General features: G+C 48.6%; 1 protein-coding gene across 1 annotated transcript; it reads left to right on the top strand.

Annotated features, from left to right (window-relative positions):
* The first annotated feature begins 464 nt into the window (after positions 1-464).
* On the top strand, positions 465-2,385 carry LOC135396651 (uncharacterized). Its single transcript, XM_064627744.1, has 2 exons — positions 465-862; positions 1,010-2,385. Exons 1-2 carry the CDS (start codon positions 806-808, stop codon positions 2,141-2,143), a joined length of 1,191 nt encoding a protein of 396 aa, XP_064483814.1. The 5' UTR covers positions 465-805; the 3' UTR covers positions 2,144-2,385.
* The last annotated feature ends 19,401 nt before the right edge of the window (positions 2,386-21,786 follow it).

Genomic DNA, 21,786 nt, shown 5'->3' with positions numbered 1-21,786 from the left:
TCCATCCGCAGTCTCTTGGCTGTACGCAGGCTCCATCGCTCACAGCATTAGCACCGTTAGCTGATAAAGTGTTGGATATATATGGACATATATGTGAACATATCAGCAGTTCAAGCCACTTCTTCTGGCCCTAGAGACTCTGAGATTTTGCCCCGCCTGCAGGCGCTCGAGCAGTCTCTAGACAGTTTCCGCCTGGAGCTCCAGACTGGCTCCCGTTCCCGGTCCCGATCTCCTACACCGAGCCCTACTGCTCGTCCTCACGTGCAAGCCACCCCTCGATCACGAATGATATCGTTATCTGCCCTGATTTGTTGAAAATGGGAGGCGTACGTCTTTTCTGTGACAATTATAAACAGCATAAGTGTCAGAGAAAAGCCGTATACGCCTCCCGTTTTTAACAAATCAGGGCAGATAACGATATCATTCGAGCTAATGGTTGGCTAGGAGCGTGCTATGTGGTGAAGTTCATTTTCAAGAGTGTAGTTGGAACCATGCAGTTGAAAACCATTTGATTTTCGTATGGAACCAATTCACCCCTGCATGAAATCCATTTGTTGGCAAAGTGGAGCACGGTTGGAACAAGTTGGAAGCCATTTGTCAGCCAAGTCGAAACACTTCACTTTGAAACGGTCTACTTAAGACCACTTTGTTTCCCAAGTGAATTCACTTGGTATTCCAGCCCAAATTTCTGCTTGAGAGATTTCAATTTGCTTCCTAGGGAATGTCATAGAAGGGAAGAAGAAGAAAGAATACTGTGGCGCATACCCGAAAGGGAAGAAAACGAAGCAGAAAGGATCATTCCACAATGTCTTCTCTTCGACGCTCGGAGCGTTTGAAAACGCTGAAAGGCTCAGCACCCAAGGTACCTCGCGTACAGCGTAGTATGGAATGTGAGACTTTGTCTGTAGAAGTCTTCGAGAGTTACCTCTTGGAGTACGTGGCACAAAGTCAGAGACGAGGTTGCAAGGTTGTCAGCTTCGATGTTTATAGACACGCACGTTTCCTGCAGAGCCGCTTCAGCCTTCCTGCGGACTTCCAAGTTTCCTACGGATGGATTCTTAAATTCTTGAACAGACACGAACTGCTCCGCATGGACAGCGACGTCTTGCAAGACTGCATTGGAGCCCATGCTGGCCACACTGGTGTTGGGGTGAAGCGTGTCGCCGAATCGGACTTACCTCGTTCAGGAAGTAAGAAGCTCTTTCTTGACACACAAAATGACAGATCGTGTCATAAGGTGCAAAGACGAACCAATTCGCACGTTATGACTGAAGAACGTCACTCTGGAGCAGTTAATCTCAATACGGAGCCTACAAAGTGTTCGGGTACACAAAATGCGAAAGCGCTGCCGAGCATTCTTGGGCGACGTCGGCATCCAGATGGCACTGCACCCGGGCCGGGTTCATCGACATCGCGGATAGCTTTTGATGCATTAACCAAGTCTGTGCACAGTGACATGGCACGGTGCAAATCCGACATTGTTCCTCGTGCAGCTAACCGCACCGGAAAGAAATCCATGGGCGGGAAGAAAAAGAGACAAACTTCACAAGTGAGCGTGCTCTCGCACAGTATTTCTGTAACTTCTCTTGCGGGCCGGATATCCGTCAGTCAAAACCAGGTCCAACTGACAGTAAAGCAGAACTCAGCTCAAGCAAAGAAGCCTGCCTTCTTGAGAAGGACTGGTGCTGCAATCTTGACAGCCTTTCTGCACGGCTACATCTCGCGTAAAAATGCATTAAGGTCACGCGAAGCACTCAACAAGCGGATTAGCTCTAAGACACCTTCAAAGCGCATCTCTCTTCAGAAGTACATCAGAGATCACCAGAAGAGGCTGGCGCATTCCCAAGACAGGAATCGTAGCAGCACAAGGCATGCTGCAGCATCTCCTGTTCCGTCAAAACCTGGCCAGTTTCAGACAACATCAACCAGCAAGGTTCCTCTTGGTCTAGGGGCACTGGGAGGTTCTTTCCAAGCACTCCACCAATCCTCTAAGCTGCATCTCTCCGTTGCGGACGTGCAAGATCCTCACGTGCTTGGTACAAGAGAAGCGCTGTCCACGCCTACTGCAGCGGCGAAACATGAGCGATTAGAAAGCATTGTCAATACTTTATGGGAGAAGCAGCGTCCATGGATGAAGGAGTAGATCTCTCATCTGGTGAGCCTTCTGAAGGATTCCCTCACGTGTACTGAGTAGAAACCATCAAACACATGCCGGGCAATAACTTGCTGAGGGGTTTTGCGTGGAACATTCTATGGAACGGTTGCTACATTATGTCTGTGTTGGTTTTTGTTATCTCTGTTGCGACAGATAGCTCTCAGGAACATTGGTATGTTTCACTTTGCACTTGTATCAGATATCGGGGAAATAAAGCAACGTTTTCGGCATCGCTTTCGTCGAGCGTATAGGCATATCACCTGTGGCGTGCTTGAGCGCACTTCGACCGCGCATCCCAATAGCTCGATGTGTGTATATATAGTTTGTAGCATAAAACGAATGGCGAATTCGTATTGTCATTTCCTGGTAGATTTCTTCCTCAGGTTCTTAGCACTTGTGTTCGCTTTATGGAAACTTAGCAATTATATCGCGTGACGTTTTCTTAGCTCCGGGAATCTGCCAGCAGCGCCTTTTTGTCCAGTCTTGATCCGGCCAAGCAGCGCGTTACTCAACTGTATCCGGTGTCGTCACATGAGCCGCCTGTGTTTTTCACTGTGCTGCCTTAGCTGTACGTGCTTTGGAAACTTCCATGTGATCAATGGCTCAGCTACTGGAGAGCTACTCTGAAACTGCAGTAGTTCTTGTGTAGCCTGTAGTAGTAGCCTACCCAAAGCACTGATCATCTCCTGTCATTAAGTGGAGCTTCTCGCAAGACTGCAGATGCAGTGCTGCTTTTATTTTCTGTGAGAAACCGAACTAAAAACGGTATACTGGACTGCATGCTCGTGCACTGTTGCATCGGAAAGTCAGGGTTGACATAAAACGGTCCAAGAGGGAGAATCTTTGACTTTTGGGTGTTAAGTTGACTGCCTTAAGGGCAACCTCCATGGGGCGAATTTTTGCAACGAAGTTCGCGCGGCAGACTGCCACGCGCATTCCGCCGCCAGTTGTTCGCCGGCACCACCTCCATGGGGCGAAAAACCAGCGGACGGCGTCGGGAAGTCATGCTGTGATGTCACTGTTGCCAGGGTATAAGGTCAAAACTTAGTGAAATCAGTTGCTCGAAAAATTGCATTTAATGTCACAAATTTTGCAACTAAATCCAACAACTGTCTGAAAAGATGCGCCCAGTAACGTACCGAAAGGCATATTCACTACTGCGTAATGAAAATATGCTTCTTGGCAGAGAATGCCTCACGTTCTAGCGCTGCAGTTGGCGAAAGCGCGAGCAGACGACAGCACCCAATTGCAAGAAGAGGACGATGACGATGATTCACGAGAGCAGACAACCACGTGCAGACGGTCTGGCGTATATTCGTGGCGGAAGAGCACTCTGATTGGTTCATCTGCAATTGACGCTTCCGGAATCGCAGACGCTGGGCGAAAATATCTAGCATGGGCAGATCGGCGGCGGACGCTCACGTTTTTGACGCCGCCCGCAAGGCGTCCGACGCTGAACGTAGTTCGCAGCTTTTTCGCTGTACATTCGCTCCATGGAGGTTGCCCTTTAAGGGCAACCTCCATGGAGCGAATGTACCGCGAAAAAGCTGTGAACTTCGCTCAGCGTCGGGCGCCCAGCGCGAGGCGTCAAAAATGTGAGCGTCCGCCGCCGATCTGCCCATGCCAGATATTTTCGCCCAGCGTCCGCGATTCCGGAAGCGTCAACTGCAGATGAACCAATCAAAGTGCTCTTCCGCTACGAACCTACGCCAGATCGCCTGCACGTGGTCGTCTGCTCTCGTGAATCATCGTCATCGTCCTCTTCTTGCATCTGGATGCTATCGTCTGCTCGCTGTTTCGCCAACTGCATCGTTAGAACGTGAGGCATTCTCTGCCAAGAAACATGTGTTCCTTGCGCAGTAGTGAATATGGCTTTCGGTACGTTACTGGTCGCATCTTTTCACACAGGTGTTGGATTTAGTTGCAAAATTTGTGACATTAAATGCACTTTTTCGAGCAAGTGATTTCACTAAGCTTTCACCTTATACCCTGGCAACAGCGACATTACAACATGACTTCCAGACGCCGTCCGCTGGTTTTTCGCTCCATGGAGCTGGTGCCGGCGAACAACTGGCGGCGGAACGCGCGTGGTAGTCTGCCGCGCGAACTTCGTTGCAAAAATTCGCTCCATGGAGGTTGCCCTTTATACTGCTGCGTATTGCTCGTACAGCTGCAGAAGTGCCGTTAGCGAGCATCGGTCGCAGATGAAGAGTGTGACGTCATCAGCATACGCAGATATCTTCCAACTTCCCGCTCCAGGAAGGGGGAGTCCATTGACTGCACGGGACGCTTCTACGCATTGTAAAAAAAGGGGTCCAAAGCCAGGGCATAAAGGCGGGAGACAATGGGCAGCCTTGGCGGACACCTCGCTGGATATAGGGAAGCGAGAGGACTGCAATCCTGCTACACTCATCTGGCTGCGGTGGTTCGCGTACAGCAAACGTATGCCGGACACAAAAATCTCTGGGAAGCCATAAGCGGTCAGCAGCGAAAAAAGTTATGCGTGTAACACTCTGTGAAATGCCTTGGCCTGGTCCAAGGAAGGGAGATCGCCGGACGCTGCCCGTCGCCGTGCGTAGTGCAAGAGGTCGCGGATCCCACTCATGCCGTCGCACAGACTATGGCCTGGTACACCGCATGATTGGCCAGCGTGAAGGAGAAGCATTTGACTGACTTGAAAGGCTATTGCTGCTGTGACGAGCTTGTAGTCGTTGTTGAGGAGCGTGATCGGCCTCCACGATTCCGGATCTGCAGGATTACCAGGTTTCTAAGGCACAAGTTTAATGCTTCCCAGCTAGTCCAAAAAACGATGGGAGGGCTCCAGCCTCGAAACCACGTCGAACAACCTGTATGAAGAAGGTACGCAGCACTGGCCAGAACGTGCAGTAAAACTCTACGGGTAGCCCGTCCGGTCGCGGGCTTGTACCACGCTTTGCTCTGCACACAGCAGCATCGAGGTCTTCGAGGTGAATGAAATCTTCAAATGTACTGCTGTCAGCAAGCGGGAGTGTTTTTAAGGGTAAAGCACCGAGAGAAACATCGGGAAGTCGATGCAGGGTTTGGGTACAGTCCACGGGAGAACCCAATGAACCCCGTTGCTACCTCGGAAGGATCTGCAGTGATGCTGCCATCTTGTCGCTGGAAACTATGAACAGTTGCCTGAGCTTATAGCCTGATGCCGTCGTGTCATGGATGTACCGTAGGACTTCAGGGCCGGCCACCGATCTAGATTGGCAGCGTTCTTGCCGGACTGTACCGGATGAACACCACAAAAACACCCCAGACCTGCAGGACACCTGTCACCCAATGCTTGAAATCTTCCCATTCTTGGGCTGTTGCGTCGCGACCAGACAGGTATTCTCTGATGCGGACAGTAACGTCGGCGACAATTATGGGATCGATCATTGAGAAAGGGCGGGGCAAATCGCCACGTCCCCGCACCGCGACCACGTATACGCGAAGTGTCCAGCACTAGGATTAAAGGCTTGTGGTCGCTGACGTAAGTCGCCGAAAACGTAGAGGTCACGACACTGCATCCCTTGACAGACGTCGATGCTGCTGCACGTAGAATCTGTCTAAGCGACTGGCAGAGGGTCCTCTTGACCATGTTGCAGCGAAAACGTCAACATGAAGCAATGGCCACGCATCAACTAGGTCGAAGACCGTCAACAGTCACCGCAGGCCTCTAGCGTTCCAATTAGGCCTACCCTGTCCCGAACCGTGGACATCGCGATTTGAGTCGGTCACACAACTCGTAAAATCACCGGCTATCAAGATAGGACACTTGACTCGCACACAGTCCTCCACCTGATGGGAAAAAAACGGTTCGTGACAGATGCAGATGCAGGGGCATAAACGTTCACCAGCCGATGCTTAGCATAGCCTATGAAAAAGTCGAGGTAAATAACCCTGCCATCGCTATCATACGAGACGAAACTATCCTTTAGAATGTGGCGACTAAAAATAACTATCCCAACGCCGGCACACCTGCCTACACAAAAACTAAAAGAAAAAAAGAAAAAAAGAAACAAGCCAACCGATATTTCCGCTTAAATTCGGCCACCTCTAGCTTGTTTTGAAAATGTACTTTTTGGAGCAAGAGTATGTCGCACTTTAGACTGTACGGGAGATTGACCACTTCGGCCTGCTTATTGGGATTTTTAAAACCCTGGACGTTAAGTGTCAGTATAAGCACTTCCATACTAGAATTGCAAGGCACTGGATGAGTCCGACGACGAACCCGAGAACTGCCTCTCCATTAGGGACGCAGACTTCAGTTTCCTCCTCTGCTTGTTCCTAGACGGGCTGTCCCCGGATCCAGATTGTCAACTGAAGGTCATGCTTGCTCTTGCGATCTTCACACGGAACCATTTCGTCGTCTGATACTTTCGGCGAAGTATATGATGTTGTAGACGAGTTATCCACTGGAGGGTCTACGGCTGAGTTCGAAGCAGGCACGCCGGCCTCCAGTTTGGGGTGTAAGCCTCGTTGTCGTATTGCCAACTGTAAGATGGGGCAAACGAAAGCTTGCCCACATCACATTTCAAAAATAGTACTGCTCTCGCCCTAAAAACGAAGAGCAGGATCAACTAGTGCTAGGCAGGCAGTCCCACGGAACTGCCAATGCCAAACATCCCTCAGAAGCCTTCATTGGGATCGCAATATCGTTTATGCAACGGAGGGACCATAGTTTCTTGGACATTAGGGATTACTAATCATGATTACGCCCATGCCCTGGAGGCACGCTGAGCCTGATTGAGGACTGGATGGACGAAAATGCTGGTGTTTTTGCCGGAGCCATATTAGTGCTAGAGTCACTAAATAAGCTACGCTTCAGAGTAGCGACACTGAGCCGCCATGTTGTTTCGGATGACCTCCAGCCCCACCTCTATTTTGGCAGTAGAAATAGATGAAGGTGAAGTTCAGCAGTGGAAGAAGACGACACTTCGAAGAGCGCTAAATGGATGGCGCTGGAGGTCATCCGAAACAACATGGCGGCACAGTGTCGCTACTCCGAAGCGTAGCTTATTTAGTGACTCTAATTAGTGCCAGACGGAGCTGCCAGTCATTTCAAGAACTGGTATCAGCGGTATGAATTCCAGAAAAATCGCACGCGACGGAATGGATATTTTCGGACACGGGTCACGGCAAGAGCTCGACTGACGGAATTGGTGGATTGATAAAGCACATGGACTCCGTGCACAACTTGCGGGCCCAGGCACTATCACTTATAACTTCTGCTGCGGCGACGGTAGCCATCTTAAGCCAAAAAAAATCGAGAGAACTACGCTTCTTTTGTTATTCGAAGCAAGTTCCCTAGGAAACATTGCGTGTCTCAAAGAAGGAAACACGGAAGGCAGTGCGAGCGGCCGTCGGTAATCTCGTATTTATTTATTTATGTCAATACCTCACGTGCCCTCAGGGGGCGTTGCGTGAGTGGGAGGTAACATCAACAAATGTACACAACAGGAGACCCAAAAATCATAAGACAAGCAATATTGTGAAATCATTTTGAGTTAGAAATATGACATGATAATAAGGAAATTATATACCAATACTGGCAGCTAGCTGGCTGCGAAAAACTAAAAAGTCGGAGTTGGCTACGATAGACTGGGGAAGGTTGTTCCAAGCAATGATGGTTTTGCGGAAGAAGGAAAATTGGAAATGGGATGTACGACATGGAACGTGGTCGATTTTACGGGCATGATCGATCCTATAGAGGAGACGTTGTGGGCAGTGATGAACAGATGTCGAATGGTTGTGGTGGTATTTCCTACGGTGGTGCAAGAGGAGGAAGACTGATAGCAATACGACGAAAAAGGTATACTTCGTACCACCTGTAATTACGCCACCCGCCGAATAAATTTTTCCCAAACAAACAGAATGGCGTAACTTCAGTGCTTGCGAACGAGCTCCGTAAAAAGGAAAGAAATACAAGGAGAAAGGTCGTTTTGAAGGCATATAGGCATGCCACCCTCGTGTAAATAGGCGCCGATTGATTTTCATCTGCGATGCCTAAGTAAGCACTGTGAATAAAACCTTTTCTGAAACATCACACGGTCGTCGGGGCAGCATCGCTTGCAGTGTTGTTTCCGGGAAGATTTTTCCCAAAAACGAAACATTAGAAGGGGAATTCGGCGGAAAATTCAATAATATAATAAACACAATAGGAAGTGTAGAGGGCAAAGCCAAAATCTGATCTGCGGGCGCGAGCCCTGTGTGGTTCTGTCACTGGTTCTCACAGCATTCGCAGCTTTAGCTGATAAGGTTATGATCGTGGGGCCCCCCAGTTCAAGCCACTTCTTCTGACCCTAGAGACTCTGAGATTTCGCCCCACCTGCTGGCGCTCGAGCAGTCTCTAGACAGTTTCCGCCTCGAGCTCCAGGCTGGCTCCCGTTCCCGGTCCCGATCTCCTATACCGAGCCCTACTGCCCGTCCTCACGTGCAAGCCACCACTCGACCGCGGAATTTCTCTCCTCGTCCACGCCAACGAGGCGCTCCTGTCCCCCCGCCGATCTCGCCGCCTTTCCCCGCCTCCAGAAACTGTACTGCTGATACCACTTCAAGCCCGGCGCTTCAGCCCGCTAAGTGCCGTCCACCGTGTCAATGACCGGCTAACGACCGTGCCGACCGTTTTTGACGACGAACGGAATAAATTCGGCAACGTGTCGTCCGTTCCTTCTTACTGACCCAGTGTCATCCCAGCAGTTCCTGGTTGACACTGGAGCCCAAATCAGTCTTGTTCCCCCATGACCGTCGGAGCGTCATATGTACGCTTCAGGGGCGGATTTAATGGGAGGGGCGGGGGGGGGGGGGACCGTACGGCATCCCCCCATACGGCTGTGTTCCCTATGCAAAAACCCTATCTCCTGGATGATGCTGTGCCGCAAAGCACCAAATTTCCTTAAGACCCCCCCCCCCCCCATGACAGACCCTGAAATCCACCCCTGCACGCTTCTGGGGTTTCGCTACAAGCTGCCAATTGCTCACCTATACCCACGTTCGGCGAACGCTCTATGACGTTATACTTTGGCCTTAACCGCATGTTTCGGTGCACTCTTAAAAATTAACTTCACCGCATAGCACGCTCCTAGCCAATGAAAATGGGGGCGTACGCCTTTTTTGTGACACTTATGCTGTTCATAACTGTCACAAAAAAGGCGTACGCCTCCCGTTTTCAACAAATCGGGGCAGATAACAATATCATTCAAGATGATGGTTGGCTAGGAGCGTGCTATGTGGTGAAGTTCATTTCTAAGAGTGATGGGTCTTTGTAGTTGCGAAGGTGATCTGGCCAATTCTCGAAGCTGATTTCTTGGACTACTTCAATCTCCTTGTCGAAGTGCGCAAGGGTCGCCTTGTTCACGCTGTTACCTTATCTTCTGTCACCGGCCGTTCTCCTTCTGCGAGTCCGAACATGAGAGTGAACCCGCCGACGAAAAAGAGTTTCTTATTGACCTTGTGCGCGCGCTCTCGACATTTCACAAACCGAAACTATACTATTGCTCTGAGAAGTGAAGCCGAGATTGGAGGCCACTCCAAGTACACCAACGCTCGCCTTCCGGTTTCGGTTCCAATGAGGTTCCGGTTCCGGAACTAATGAGGTTCCGGTTCTAATGAGGCCCCCAACGCGTAGTTTCGGAATACCTGCAGAGGTGTGGTGGTAACGTGCCGGAGTGGCCCTCAAAGTGGCGTGAGCAAAGCGACCTCATTGGCCTATTCAGGTAACGTGACCCTCGCGTGGCTCCAAAGAAGCTACTGCTCATGCAACACGCCGGACACGACCATCTAGTAAGGGCGCTCGGCACATGAGGGACTTGGCGCTGGAGTCGCCGGGTGAAACTTTAGGGCAACAGGACCATACCGTGTCCAATTGTCCAACAGGGATAGAATACGGAAATTCTACGGGAAAAGTTAGAGATATGTACGTCTGGGAATGTCATTAGCGGTCCTTTTGTTTCCTACTCGAAGCTGTTGAAAATGTTTCTTTCCCCTTCTCTCCCCCTTTCCCCCTTGCTGTATATATCTGTGTGGGATAAAATAAACTTGCAGCTGTGTTTGAGAGCCCTGTATTGTGTGTTATTTCCCCCGTCTCAGGGTTCGTTATGAAGATCAATTATCACCAGCTCACCTGCTTTCTTGCCGCTCTATAGAATAAAGGTTTATCTCTCCAGTTTTATTGAAAATGGGGTTGTACTTAGCTCTGCTATACATCATGATCACCGAGTTTTGTTCAAGCTCTACCTCTTACGGCGAATCCGCTTGGTCATTTCGCGGCAACACGCACGGCCTAGCGTTCGGAAATTGCTAGTCTGGCGCCCGCGGTGGATCACGTGACCGTTGCCATCCGAAAGTGAGCGCCGCCAGGAATCTAGCGGTTTAACTCCCTCGGATGCTGCTAGGGCTAGAGATGCAAAATTTCCGGAAATTTTGAATCGCTCGAAAAGAAAATAAACATTTTCTTTTTAGTTTTTTTCCGAAAAATTGGAAATAATAGAAACAAACGCGGTTACTGCTGAATCGAAGCATTGCCGGCCAAGCCACGGCATACAATGAGCTAGAAACTTTAGTAGTGTTCACCCTCTAGGCGAGGAGGGGGAGGAGGAGGAGGAGTGTCGTTGGGAGGAACCCGAGAGGTCTGCCTGCCTGATTAGGCGGCATGTTTCTCGGGGAGGGAAAGGTGGTGGAGAGGAGGAGAGGAAAGGGTGAAGTGGAAGACCGAGCGGAATCCGCTCGGGGGGAGGATAGCTGCGTCCATGGGCCGACTTCAGGGGAACTGTGCCGGCATACGCCTATTACACATCTGAGGGAAACCCAGGAAAAACCCCAGACGGCACAGCCGGCCCGCGGATTCGAACCGCGGACCTCCCAGTCTCCAAGCGCACGCGTTACCGCTGCGCCACCGGAGCTGGTCCCTCTAGGCATAAATGCAGAGCAGAGCATCCCATGAGACTGCTGTCTACTCAGCGATAGGTAATTAGAACAACCCGTCCACTCCGACCAGAACTCCGACAGTATGTGAACGCGATGGCGATCGCTTGGAGAAGACAGACGGAGCTCTGAGTTGGTGGTTATCATCATAAGCGATCGATGTACACACGTACCACGCTAGCAGAGTCATATACAAGAGTGCTCTTTCAATTCACCCTGGTGAACTTACGCATATTTGTAGCGCAGATGACTAAAATTCTAGTAGAGCTGGGATAAGTTCACACGGCTCTTTTGCCAGTAAAGTGGCACTACCGCAATCCAACACGAAAACCAATTGCTTTTCGTACGCAACCAATTCACTCCTGCATGAAATCCATTTGCTGGCAACCATGGAGCACGGCTGAAACAAGTTGGAAGCCATTTGCCAGTCAATTGGAAACACTTCACTTTGAAATCGTCCATTTAAGACCATTTTGTTTCCCAAGTTAATTCAGTTGGTATTCCAGCCCCCCCCCCCCCCCAAATTTCTGCTTAAGAGAAGATTTCAACTTACTTCCTACGGAATGTCATAGGACAGGATAAGAAGAAAGAATGTCATACTGTGGTGCATTCTCGAAAGGAAATGGCTTCTAGCCACTTCCTTCCTACACTCATACACTCTCACGTACACACACATTCATACAGCCATCCTTTTGGCCCTGTATAGTCGTCATACGCATATTCCTACATATGTGCATATCCAGTTCCTGCATTAGTCATCACATGTCATATATGTCATAAGTTACTTGGATCCGACTTGGCCTTAGTCCCCATCATTACTGCACAGACATAAACAAACATCTCACGCCCCTTTTGTCCTGGCCAATCTCCCTTAGTGGCTCACGGCCATTATCTCATTGGTAGAAGAAGAAGAAGAAGGAAATTGCCATTCTCTGTGGGACGAAGAAGAAGAAGAAAACGAGGTTCCATTCCGAACGATCGTCACATGGTGTCTACCTGCCAGCTTCAGTAGTCATGTCTGCTATCCGCCGGTCGGAGCGTTTGAAAATGCAGAGACGGTCAGCAGCCAAGGTACCTCGCGTACAGCATAATATGGAACGTGAGACGCTGTCTGTAGAAGTCTTCGAACGTTACCTCTTGGAGTACGTGGCACAAAGTCAGAGACAAGGTTGCAAGGTTGTCAGGTTGGATGTTGATAGACACGCACGTTTCCTGCAGAGCCGCTTCAGCCTTCCTGCGGACTTCAAAGTTTCCTACGGATGGATTCTTAAATTCTTGAACAGACACGAACTGCTCCGCATGGACAGCGACGTCTTGCAAGACTGCATTGGAGCCCATGCTGGCCACACTGGTGGTGGGGTGAAGCGTGTCGCCGAATCGGACTTACCTCATTCAGGAAGTAAGAAGTTCTTTCTTGACACACAAAATGACAGATCGTGTCATAAGGTGCAAAGACGAACCGATTCGCATGTTATGACTGAAGAACGTCGCTCTGGAGCAGTTAATCTCAATAGGGAGCCTACAAAGTGTTCCGGTACACACAACGCGAAAGCACTGCCGAGCATTCTTGGGCGACGTCGGCATCCAGATGGCACTGCACCCGGGTCGGGATCATCGACATCACGGATACCTTTTGATGCATTAACCAAGTCTGTGCACAGCGACATGGCACAGTGCAAATCCGACATTGTTCCTCGTGCAGCTAACGGCACCGGACAGAAATCCATGGACGGGAAGAAAAAGAGACAAACTTCACAAGTGAGCGTGCTCTCGCACTGTATTTCTGTAACGTCTCTTGGGGGCCGGGTATCCGTCAGTCAAAACCAGGTCCAGTTGACAGTAAAGCAGAACCCAGCTCAAGCAAAGAAGCCTGCCTCCTTGAGCAGGACTGGTGCTGCAATCTTGACAGCCTTTCTGCACGGCTATATCGCGCGTAAAAATGCATTAAGGTCACGCGAAGCACTCAACAAGCGGATTAGCTCTAAGACACCTGCAAAGCGCATCTCTCTTCAGGAGTACATCAGAGATCACCAGAATAGGCTGGCGTATTCTCAAGACAGGAATCATAGCAGCACAAGGCATGCTGCAGCATCTCCTGTTCCGTCAAAACCTGGCCAGTTTCAGACATCAACCAGCAAGGCTCCTCTTGGTATAGGGGCACTTGGAGGTTCTTTCCAAGCCCCCCACCAATCCTCTAAGCTGCATCTCTCCGTTGCGGACGTGCAAGATCCTCACGTGCTTGGTACCAGCGAAGCGCTGTCCACGCCTACTGCAACGCCGAAACATGAGCGATTAGAAGGCATTGTCAGTACTTTATGGGAGAAGCAGCGTCCATGGATGAAGGAGTAGATCTCTCATCTGGGGAGCCTTTTGAACGATTCCCTCACGTGTACTGAGTAGAAACCATCAAACGCATGCTGGGCAATAATTTTCAGAGGGGTTTTGTGTGGAACATTCTATGGAACGGTTGCTACATTATGTCTGTGTTGGTTTCTGTTATCTCTCTTGCGACGGATGGCTCTCAGGAACATTCGTGTGTTTCACTTTGCACTTGTATCAGATATCGGGGAAATAAAGCAACGTTTTCGGCATCGCTTTCGTCGAGCATTATAGGCATATCACCAGTGGGGTACTTGAGTGCACCTCGACCGCGCATCCCCATAGCTCGATGTGTGTATATATACTGTGTAGCATAAAACGAATAGCCACCTGGTTTCCAATAGGACCTAACAAAGCTGACGATGGCGAGGGTACCTCGCCGGGACCTATACCCTGGCCAGCAGTGCCCTAATGATAGTTGTGCAGAAGAAACGGCCATCCGGCACACCAGGGTGTGCGACTCTCCAGCGCAAACATGGTCATCCGGCCAATAGAAAGTGGCTATCCAGCCGAGGGTATGTGGTCATTCTCTGGCTCCGAAAAAGTGGCTATATCCAGTTCATGGCATGTGACAGTTGGACCCACAGTATGTTAAATGGTGACAGCTTACAGCTCACTTTGTCGTTGTGGTATATGTGCTTAGGTATTATTCTTACAACTTCTTGCCTAGTGTGTAGTGGTTTGATAACTTGTAGCTCTGTTATAATCTTTGAAAAGCAACTCATCACTCCGTCTTGTAATGCCCTGTAGGGGCTTTTGACGTATTATAAATAAATAAAAGTGACCATCCGACCAAAGCATGGCGATCCTACCCAAGTGTGGCCATCCGTCCCAAGCATGGCGATCCTACCCAAGTGTGGCTATTCGTTCCAAGCATGGCAATCCTGTCCAAAAGCGGCTATCTAGCCCAAAAGTGACCATCCGACCAAAGCATGGCTATCCTGCCCAAATGTGATCATATGACCAAAAGCATGGCTATCCTGCATAAGAGTGTCCATACGTCTTGGGGATGTCAGTAATGAATTACATTACAAATTACCAGAAAAAGTAATTCATTACTGTAATTTCTTTACAGTAATGACATTACTACCCAGGGATGCTCGAGATCTGGCAAAAAAAAAGTGTGCTACGAAATGACCACCCGAATTCGCCACTAGCAGTCATGTTCGGGTGGCAACGGTCACGTGATCCAGCTCGGCCGTGTCGTGCTATTAGTGCTTACGTGCTTATACTAGTATACGTGCCAACCAAAAATTTCTGAGCAAAGCCTACACTCTTAAAAATGAACTTCACCACATAGCACGCTCCTAGCCAACCATCAACCCGAATGACAACGTTCTCGCACTAGATTTGTTGAAAACGGGAGGAGGAGCCTATTTTGTGCCCATTATGCACGGCACAAAATAGGCTCCTCCTCCCGTTTTCAACAAATCTAGTGCGAGAACGTTGTCATTCGGGTTGATGGTTGGCTAGGAGCGTGCTATGTGGTGAAGTTCATTTTTAAGAGTGTACACTCTAAAAACTGAACTTCACCGCATAGCACGCTCTGCGCCAACCATTGCCACGAATGATACGGTTATCGCTTCTGATTCGAGGAGAGAGGGAGGCGTACGCCTTTTTGTGTCAATTTGGATATATGATAATTGACACAAAAAGGCGTACGCCTCTGTCTCTCCTCGAATCAGAAGCGATAACCCAATCATTCGTGGCAATGGTTGGAGCAGAGCGTGCTATGCGGTGAAGTTCATTTTTAAGAGTGTACATGGCAGATTTGGAATATGGTGTGCCTTCAATGCCAGGAGAAACTGACCGAGTGGATTCGAGCCAAGGTTCTTCGAGTTCAGGAGACTTGACACGGCGCCTTTTTGGCGCGCCGTTTTCCGAAGCTGTGGACAGCGTTCCTGATAACTTGCAAATGGAACTGGTTGACCTGCATCGGTACAACATACGTCTAATAGCTGCGAGACAACTACTATGCCTGCGAGGAGGTGCTTTCTGTGTGGCGAACCTGAATAAAAGTCAAAGTAGGCTCCCAACTAACAAGCGAACACCTGTAACTGCGCAATCACTTTCACCCGATGTTGACGTAAGCGTTAAAAAACGAGAAATAATCAAGAGGTGGGTGTGTGTGTGGGGGGGGGGGGGTTTCCTCAGTAATACGTACACTCTTAAAAATGAACTTCACATAGCACGCTCCTAGCCAACTATCATCTCGAATGATAACGCTCTCGCCCCCGATTTGTTGAAAACGAGAGGCGGATCCTATTTTGGGCTCATTATGTACGGCAAAAAATAGGCTCCGCCTCTTGTTTTCAACAAATCGGAGGCGAGAGCGTTGTCATTCGGGATGATGGTTGGCTAGGAGTGTGCTGTGTGGTGAAGTTCATTTTTAAGAGCCTGTATACGCAGGCAATAAAAAGGATTGCTCACCCCGTGACTGAGCAACGCTATAAGTACCACAAATATATATATCGTTTTATGTCGTTATATAGTTGTGCGTTGTGTCATCTATGTCAGGACACGGACATCTAGGACACGGATGAGTTCGGAACCTCTGGCCTAAGCGAAAGACAGGGAATGCTGGGACTGGGACGCGAACCCTCGCCTCTCTGTTTGCCGCGGTCATGCCAACACGTCAACATGCCAATGCCTCGTTTGTAAAGACGCGTTTATTCACTCTGCCCCATTTATCTTATACAGATTTTCTTCCCACGCACATTCACACGCAGACGAACGAACCGGGGGGGGGGGGGGGGGGGCAAGGTTGCATTGCATATGAAATGTAGATTAATTGGCCTCATCAACTGCGTCGGTATCTGTAGATGTAACTCGTTTTACTTACGCATGCTCCAACTCGGCGTTTCGTTCCCCTTTTTTGCGAAGAAATGAACACGCGGACGTTTATTGGCGAACCTTTGCAAAGGTAACTTTTCAAAGTGCGCATCTCCTGCGTGAATTGTTCACAGAAAAAGTGTGGCCTTGAGTAGCATACCCGCGCGTGACGTCTGCGCTTTGTCTCCTTGCCCGCAATGTGTACGTACGCTAGCGAGAAAGGCATGAGGAAAGGTCCGGGGAAAATCCCCAGCGAGGTGGAGCGAAAGTGCGACAGGCCTTGACCCAGCGGCAGTCGTCTCCGTGATCGCTATCGCTCGTGCGCTGCTTTCATTTAAAGACCAACAAATTTCTCCGACGTCTCGTCTCTTGTTCACAACTGACATCTTGCGAGAAGTAAGGGTTGTTTTCTTCTCGCAATTATAGTAGGATTTTACCGCCCTCTGTCTCCTGACGTCATAGTCCCCCCACGTGATGTGATTGAATAGAGAATTTGAAGAAATCCCAATGCTGCCCGCGCATGGGAGCTGTTGACATGGGATAGAGAGGATTGGTTTTGTTTTCGCTGACCTTGACACGTGTCACATATGGCAACACGAACACCATACGTCACAGCAGATAAGACAACGATCCTGCTTGAGCCAATAAGAAGCTACAAGGTCCTGTTAGGAAACAAGAAACCCCGATAGGGGTGACGACGGAAGCGAAAGCTGCAAGGAAAGGCAGCTAGCAACCTATCTTTCGTGCTTCCGAAAGGAAGTCCAAAGCGGAAGGTTCTCTTTCGAAGAGGGATCGGAAAGAAAAGTAGCATTTCAAAATTCGGGCCTGAATTACTGTTCAACAGAGGTCGGTAGTTGTAACTTCTGTTCACTCATGTCTCCAGCTCAGCTCATGACATTACTACCTAGTATCTTCAATAACAACAATAATAATAATAATAATTGGGGGTTTACGCCGCGAGACAACTGAGATCACGAACGACGCCACAGCGGTCGGTCTGTGGATTGCTTTTGATGAAAGGTCATCGCACGACACCCCGCATTTAACGTCCCTCGCGGAAGAGGCGGCGTGTCTAAGCGCAACTTGTACCCTACCACCAGGTTGCTGGCGTCCTTGGCCAGGATCGAACCCGCGTTCTTGGGATCAGAACCGTGTATTCACACGAGCGACATCCTCACGGAATATTCTAGTGGAAGAAAATGCGAAAACATTGCACACAGAGCGAAAGTTCTGTCAGGTGTTATGTTGAGCATTCACACGGTGCGGAATATCGGGACTGGCGTACTGCGCATTTAGCAGACGACATTTAGCAGACGACACCGTGAGCGCCTTTTCTTGTCGTCTGCTACGGAATATACTTGTGGCTGTGTAGCAGGATATTCCCCGCGGTTAGCAGTGTAGACGCTATTCGCACCTTCCGCTTCTCGGGGAATGGCGCTCGTGTGAATACAAGGGAAGGCGAACACACTACTGACTGAGCCACCGAGGCCGGTCACTCATCTTCAGCTCGGTTCCTTGTCTGCTCACTCATGCTCAACTCATTTGTCACATTGAGCATGAATGAGCATGCTCATGAGTGAGTTTTTGCCGGGGTATGCTTTCCAGTAGCTTGTGAAACCGCTTTCTGTGAGAGTAACTGAAATGAATTATTTTGTATGAATCAAAACAAATCAAATTTTGTATGAACCAGTGTATGAATCTTGCGTCATTTACTTGTGTTTCCATTTGTTGTTGCTGCTTTACTGTATTTTTTCAAAGTCTTATTTTTTTTACACTTCCTGTAACCCACTCCTCCCATGAAACGCCCGTTATGGGACTTTGGGAGCTCAATAAATTGATTGATTGATTGATTGATTTGAGTGAGCCCATGTATGTTGGTCGCCGGCGGGTATATACCCTCGCTTTTATGGTTCCTTCCCTGCATTTGTGTTATATTGGGGTGTGACTCCTGTCGTTTCGACGATTCATGATGCAAGCAGAAGTGCTTCGCAATGTAAATTTGGACCAAGTGAGCAAGGAGTGTCGGTACAAGCTTGACGTATAGCAACAACAATGGAACGCGTTTGCAGGCGTGCGGCTGCTCGCAATGTGTGACAGAAGGTTCTTCGCGGCCATGATTCTCAGATGTGATCACCAGGGAGAGGGTTATATGCTATGCATTATGCTTTGCTGAACTCTTGCTCAAAACCTTACCTGCGAAATCTTATTCGCACAAAGTGCAAACGTCCCATAGCTTGGAGGAAGATTTTTGTTTCCTGCTGATAGAATGGTCAATTTGTGAAGGAAGACGTGATGCCCGTCGACATGGAAAATCGGCGACCCCGATTCAGAGAGCAAGGGACATCCCCCCCATTAAGCTTCGATTAGTGGTCATCATGGATGTCTCTCTCACTTTGACCCACTTGCCCACTCTTCGAAATGATTCACTGCATCGAGTCATCAAATTGGTAGTAAAACATCGTCGTGCTTTTTGATGACAGACGGAACATGTGTGTACCAACCTGCTCCCTCAAGAACGACATTAAAATTGTCCATTTTACTGCGGTTTTCCGTACAAATAGTTCCAGACCACCTGCGCTCTTTGTTTTTGAGGAAGACCCGTTGCGGTGTGGTACGGTGGTAATGGTAACCATGTACTGTGTACCGAAACGTTAACAAAGAGATCGCACGAGTTGGTCTATATAGACCGAACTGTTTTGCTTTGTGGCTGTAATCAATCCAAAATAAGGTCGCCCGCGTGACATTTTCTTATGACTATGTTTTTTTTACGTTTTCATCGTTTATTTGCTCTGTTGGGCTCGTTGCGTGTTTGTCATCATATTCGTGTGTCCACCCGCATACGACGCGAGGAGACGAGGACATCGTACCTAGAGATGCAAAATTTCCGGAAATTTTGAATCGCTAAAAAAAAAAATGTTCTTTTCGGGGTTTTTGTTTTTCCGAAAAATTGAAAAAAAAAATGAAACAAATGGGGTTACTGCTGAGTCGGAGCATTGCCGGCCAACCCACAGCATGCAATGAGCTAGAACCTTTAGTAGTGTTCATCCTCTAGGCATAAATGCGGAGCAGAGCATCCTTTGAGACTGCTGTCTACTCAGCGATAGGTAATTGGAACAACCCGTCCACTCCGACCAGAACTCCGACATTATGTGAACGCGATGGCGATCGCTTGGAGCAGTCAGACGGAGCTCTAAGTTGGTGGTTGTTGGTGGATTAGAAGCACCTAAGGCACTGTTGGCGGGTTGGAACGCATCGAAGGTGCGAAAATTTACATTTTTTTATTTTGTCGCCTGGAAATTTTGGGCTCTTTTTCCGGAGACGAGGAAAAAAAACGAAAAAAGCTGTTTTTTTTCCCTAAATTTCCGTTTTCTGGGGGGCTTCGCATCTCTAATCGTACCACCATGGCATGCGATTCCAGCAACTGGAGCAAAGCCCGGTAGCGAAGCATCCGGCTGCAAGTGGAGAACTTGTTTCACTTGGCAGTTCTAGGCGGTGGCGGAGAAGACGCAATCTTGCCGAGCTCAGGTCGGGGACGGCGGGTCATGGCCTACTTCGATTCAGCCCTGACCCTCGAGGAATGTCTGACTACTTAAAAAGGCGCTTTTTTTCCCTTTTTACAGTCTTGGGTGAGTTACTTCTAAAAAGTAACTGAGTTGCAGTTATATAGTTACTATCTTGGTTAAGTAACTAGTTACAGTTACAGTGACTGAGAGAAAGTAACTTAGTTACATTACAGTTACTTTTTTTATAAAAATGACCATGAGAGGGTGATACAATCGTTAAAAACATACATTTTTTTTTACATTTACTTAAGTGCGATAAAAGTATTATTGCACTTAACCAGAAGCTGTATAAGTCAATATGTGGCTCTCCGACAGGGAAAAATACGACATGTGTACGTACATAAACAAGGATCGACATTTATTCGAGTAACTAGTTACATTTTGCAGTTACATTCACAGAAATAATAACTAGTTACAGTTAAAAGCTACTCTTCTGGAAATGTAAGTAGTTACTGTAACTAGTGAACCCCAAAAGTAACTAGTTACAGTTACAAGTTAAAAGTTACTACCCAAGACTGCCTTTTTATACCTGCCAGTGGTCTGTTCCGAAATCCGACTTTTGCTCACTGGGCCGTCTTCTTTTGATCTGACTTCCGCAGATGTCGTTTGCGCAAATCCGACGAGTATTATTGAGATATCTGGACAATGAATAGTTTCTGATTACCCCTCTATAGTGACTTGCATTATCAGTTTGTCACCTTCTTTGTTAGCCTTAGTCCATCGTAGACTCGAAATAATGGCATAACTGCCGAATGATATTCAGGTGCTGGGCGCGAATGACGCATGATCGAATCCAGAACGGAGGCACGCGGATGCATACTTTTTTCTTTTCTTTCTTTTTTTTTTCTTCCCCAACGCGTGAAATTATCTTGAAACCGGACTCACGCCTGCGTTGTCATCATCGCTGCGTGTCTAGAAAAACACGTGTCGTCCGAATATGGAAGACAGTTAATTGTCATTAAACGGAGGAATTACCAAAGCAGTCATTCAACGATGAAAGGTCGCCGGGGGGTGCATCTGGAATCCCTCTTCGGGTAGAGGACCTGGTGATCCGCTCGCCTGGTGTACCTCCGAAGTTTCACAATATGAAACAGAGGAATATATGGTGACTTCCTCGCCTGGAGGTACCCAAAGTTCCGCACCTCAGCAAGAGTGATATCATTACCTATGGCGAAATAACCGCTGACAATGGCTCGAAAATTTTTTATTTTATTTATAATACTTCTGGCGCAAGCGCCATAGAAGGAGGGACATACAAATACAACACTAAACTACATCTCTAAATTACAAAAACAACCGAGGGCTGTGCACTGCCCATATACTAAATAGGTAGCAAGAGGAAATAAATGCACTGAAAATAAAATGAATACAAGACGAAAGGATGGACATAATCATGGCTCCCGAAGGAGTTCAGTGATGCATGCTACAAAAGAAGTGAGAGTGCCGCAGTCAATAGCTACCTGTGGCAAGCCATTGAATTGAATTGAAAATTGAATGTACGTTGCTCACTACACAACATTACGTGAGGTGGGCCTACACCCAGTGATACAACGTTATTATGGGCAATGAATCAAACCAGCTAACCTCCAATAAACCAACAGAATTAGTACGGCGCAGCACGATCCCAGATATCTTTGCGCCAGAAAATTGCGAACCAAAAATCAAACTCAGTTCAACGATGAAAGGCCATTGTAATTGCTCGTGTGCCAAGACAACGCCAAGACGGTGTGCATCGTCCTTTGACCTGCCCCGTGGGCATACCGTGTGGGCACTCTTTTCGAAGTTCATTGTCCGCTCGTAGTGGGGGAGTTGTTCCCTGGATATCCGGCTCTTCTTGGCAGTGGGCGCTTCCGGCTTCGCGCGCCTGGTGGGAGGCTCAAGGTCATCGTTTCTTTTTCATCACGACGTACGCGTACCGACCGGGAT

The sequence above is a fragment of the Ornithodoros turicata genome, chromosome 1 (assembly GCF_037126465.1).
Source record: "Ornithodoros turicata isolate Travis chromosome 1, ASM3712646v1, whole genome shotgun sequence".
In the NCBI taxonomy this organism is placed as follows: Eukaryota; Metazoa; Arthropoda; class Arachnida; order Ixodida; family Argasidae; genus Ornithodoros; species Ornithodoros turicata.
Note: the sequence above shows the minus strand (reverse complement) of the source record. Positions and strands in the feature narration are given on the sequence as shown.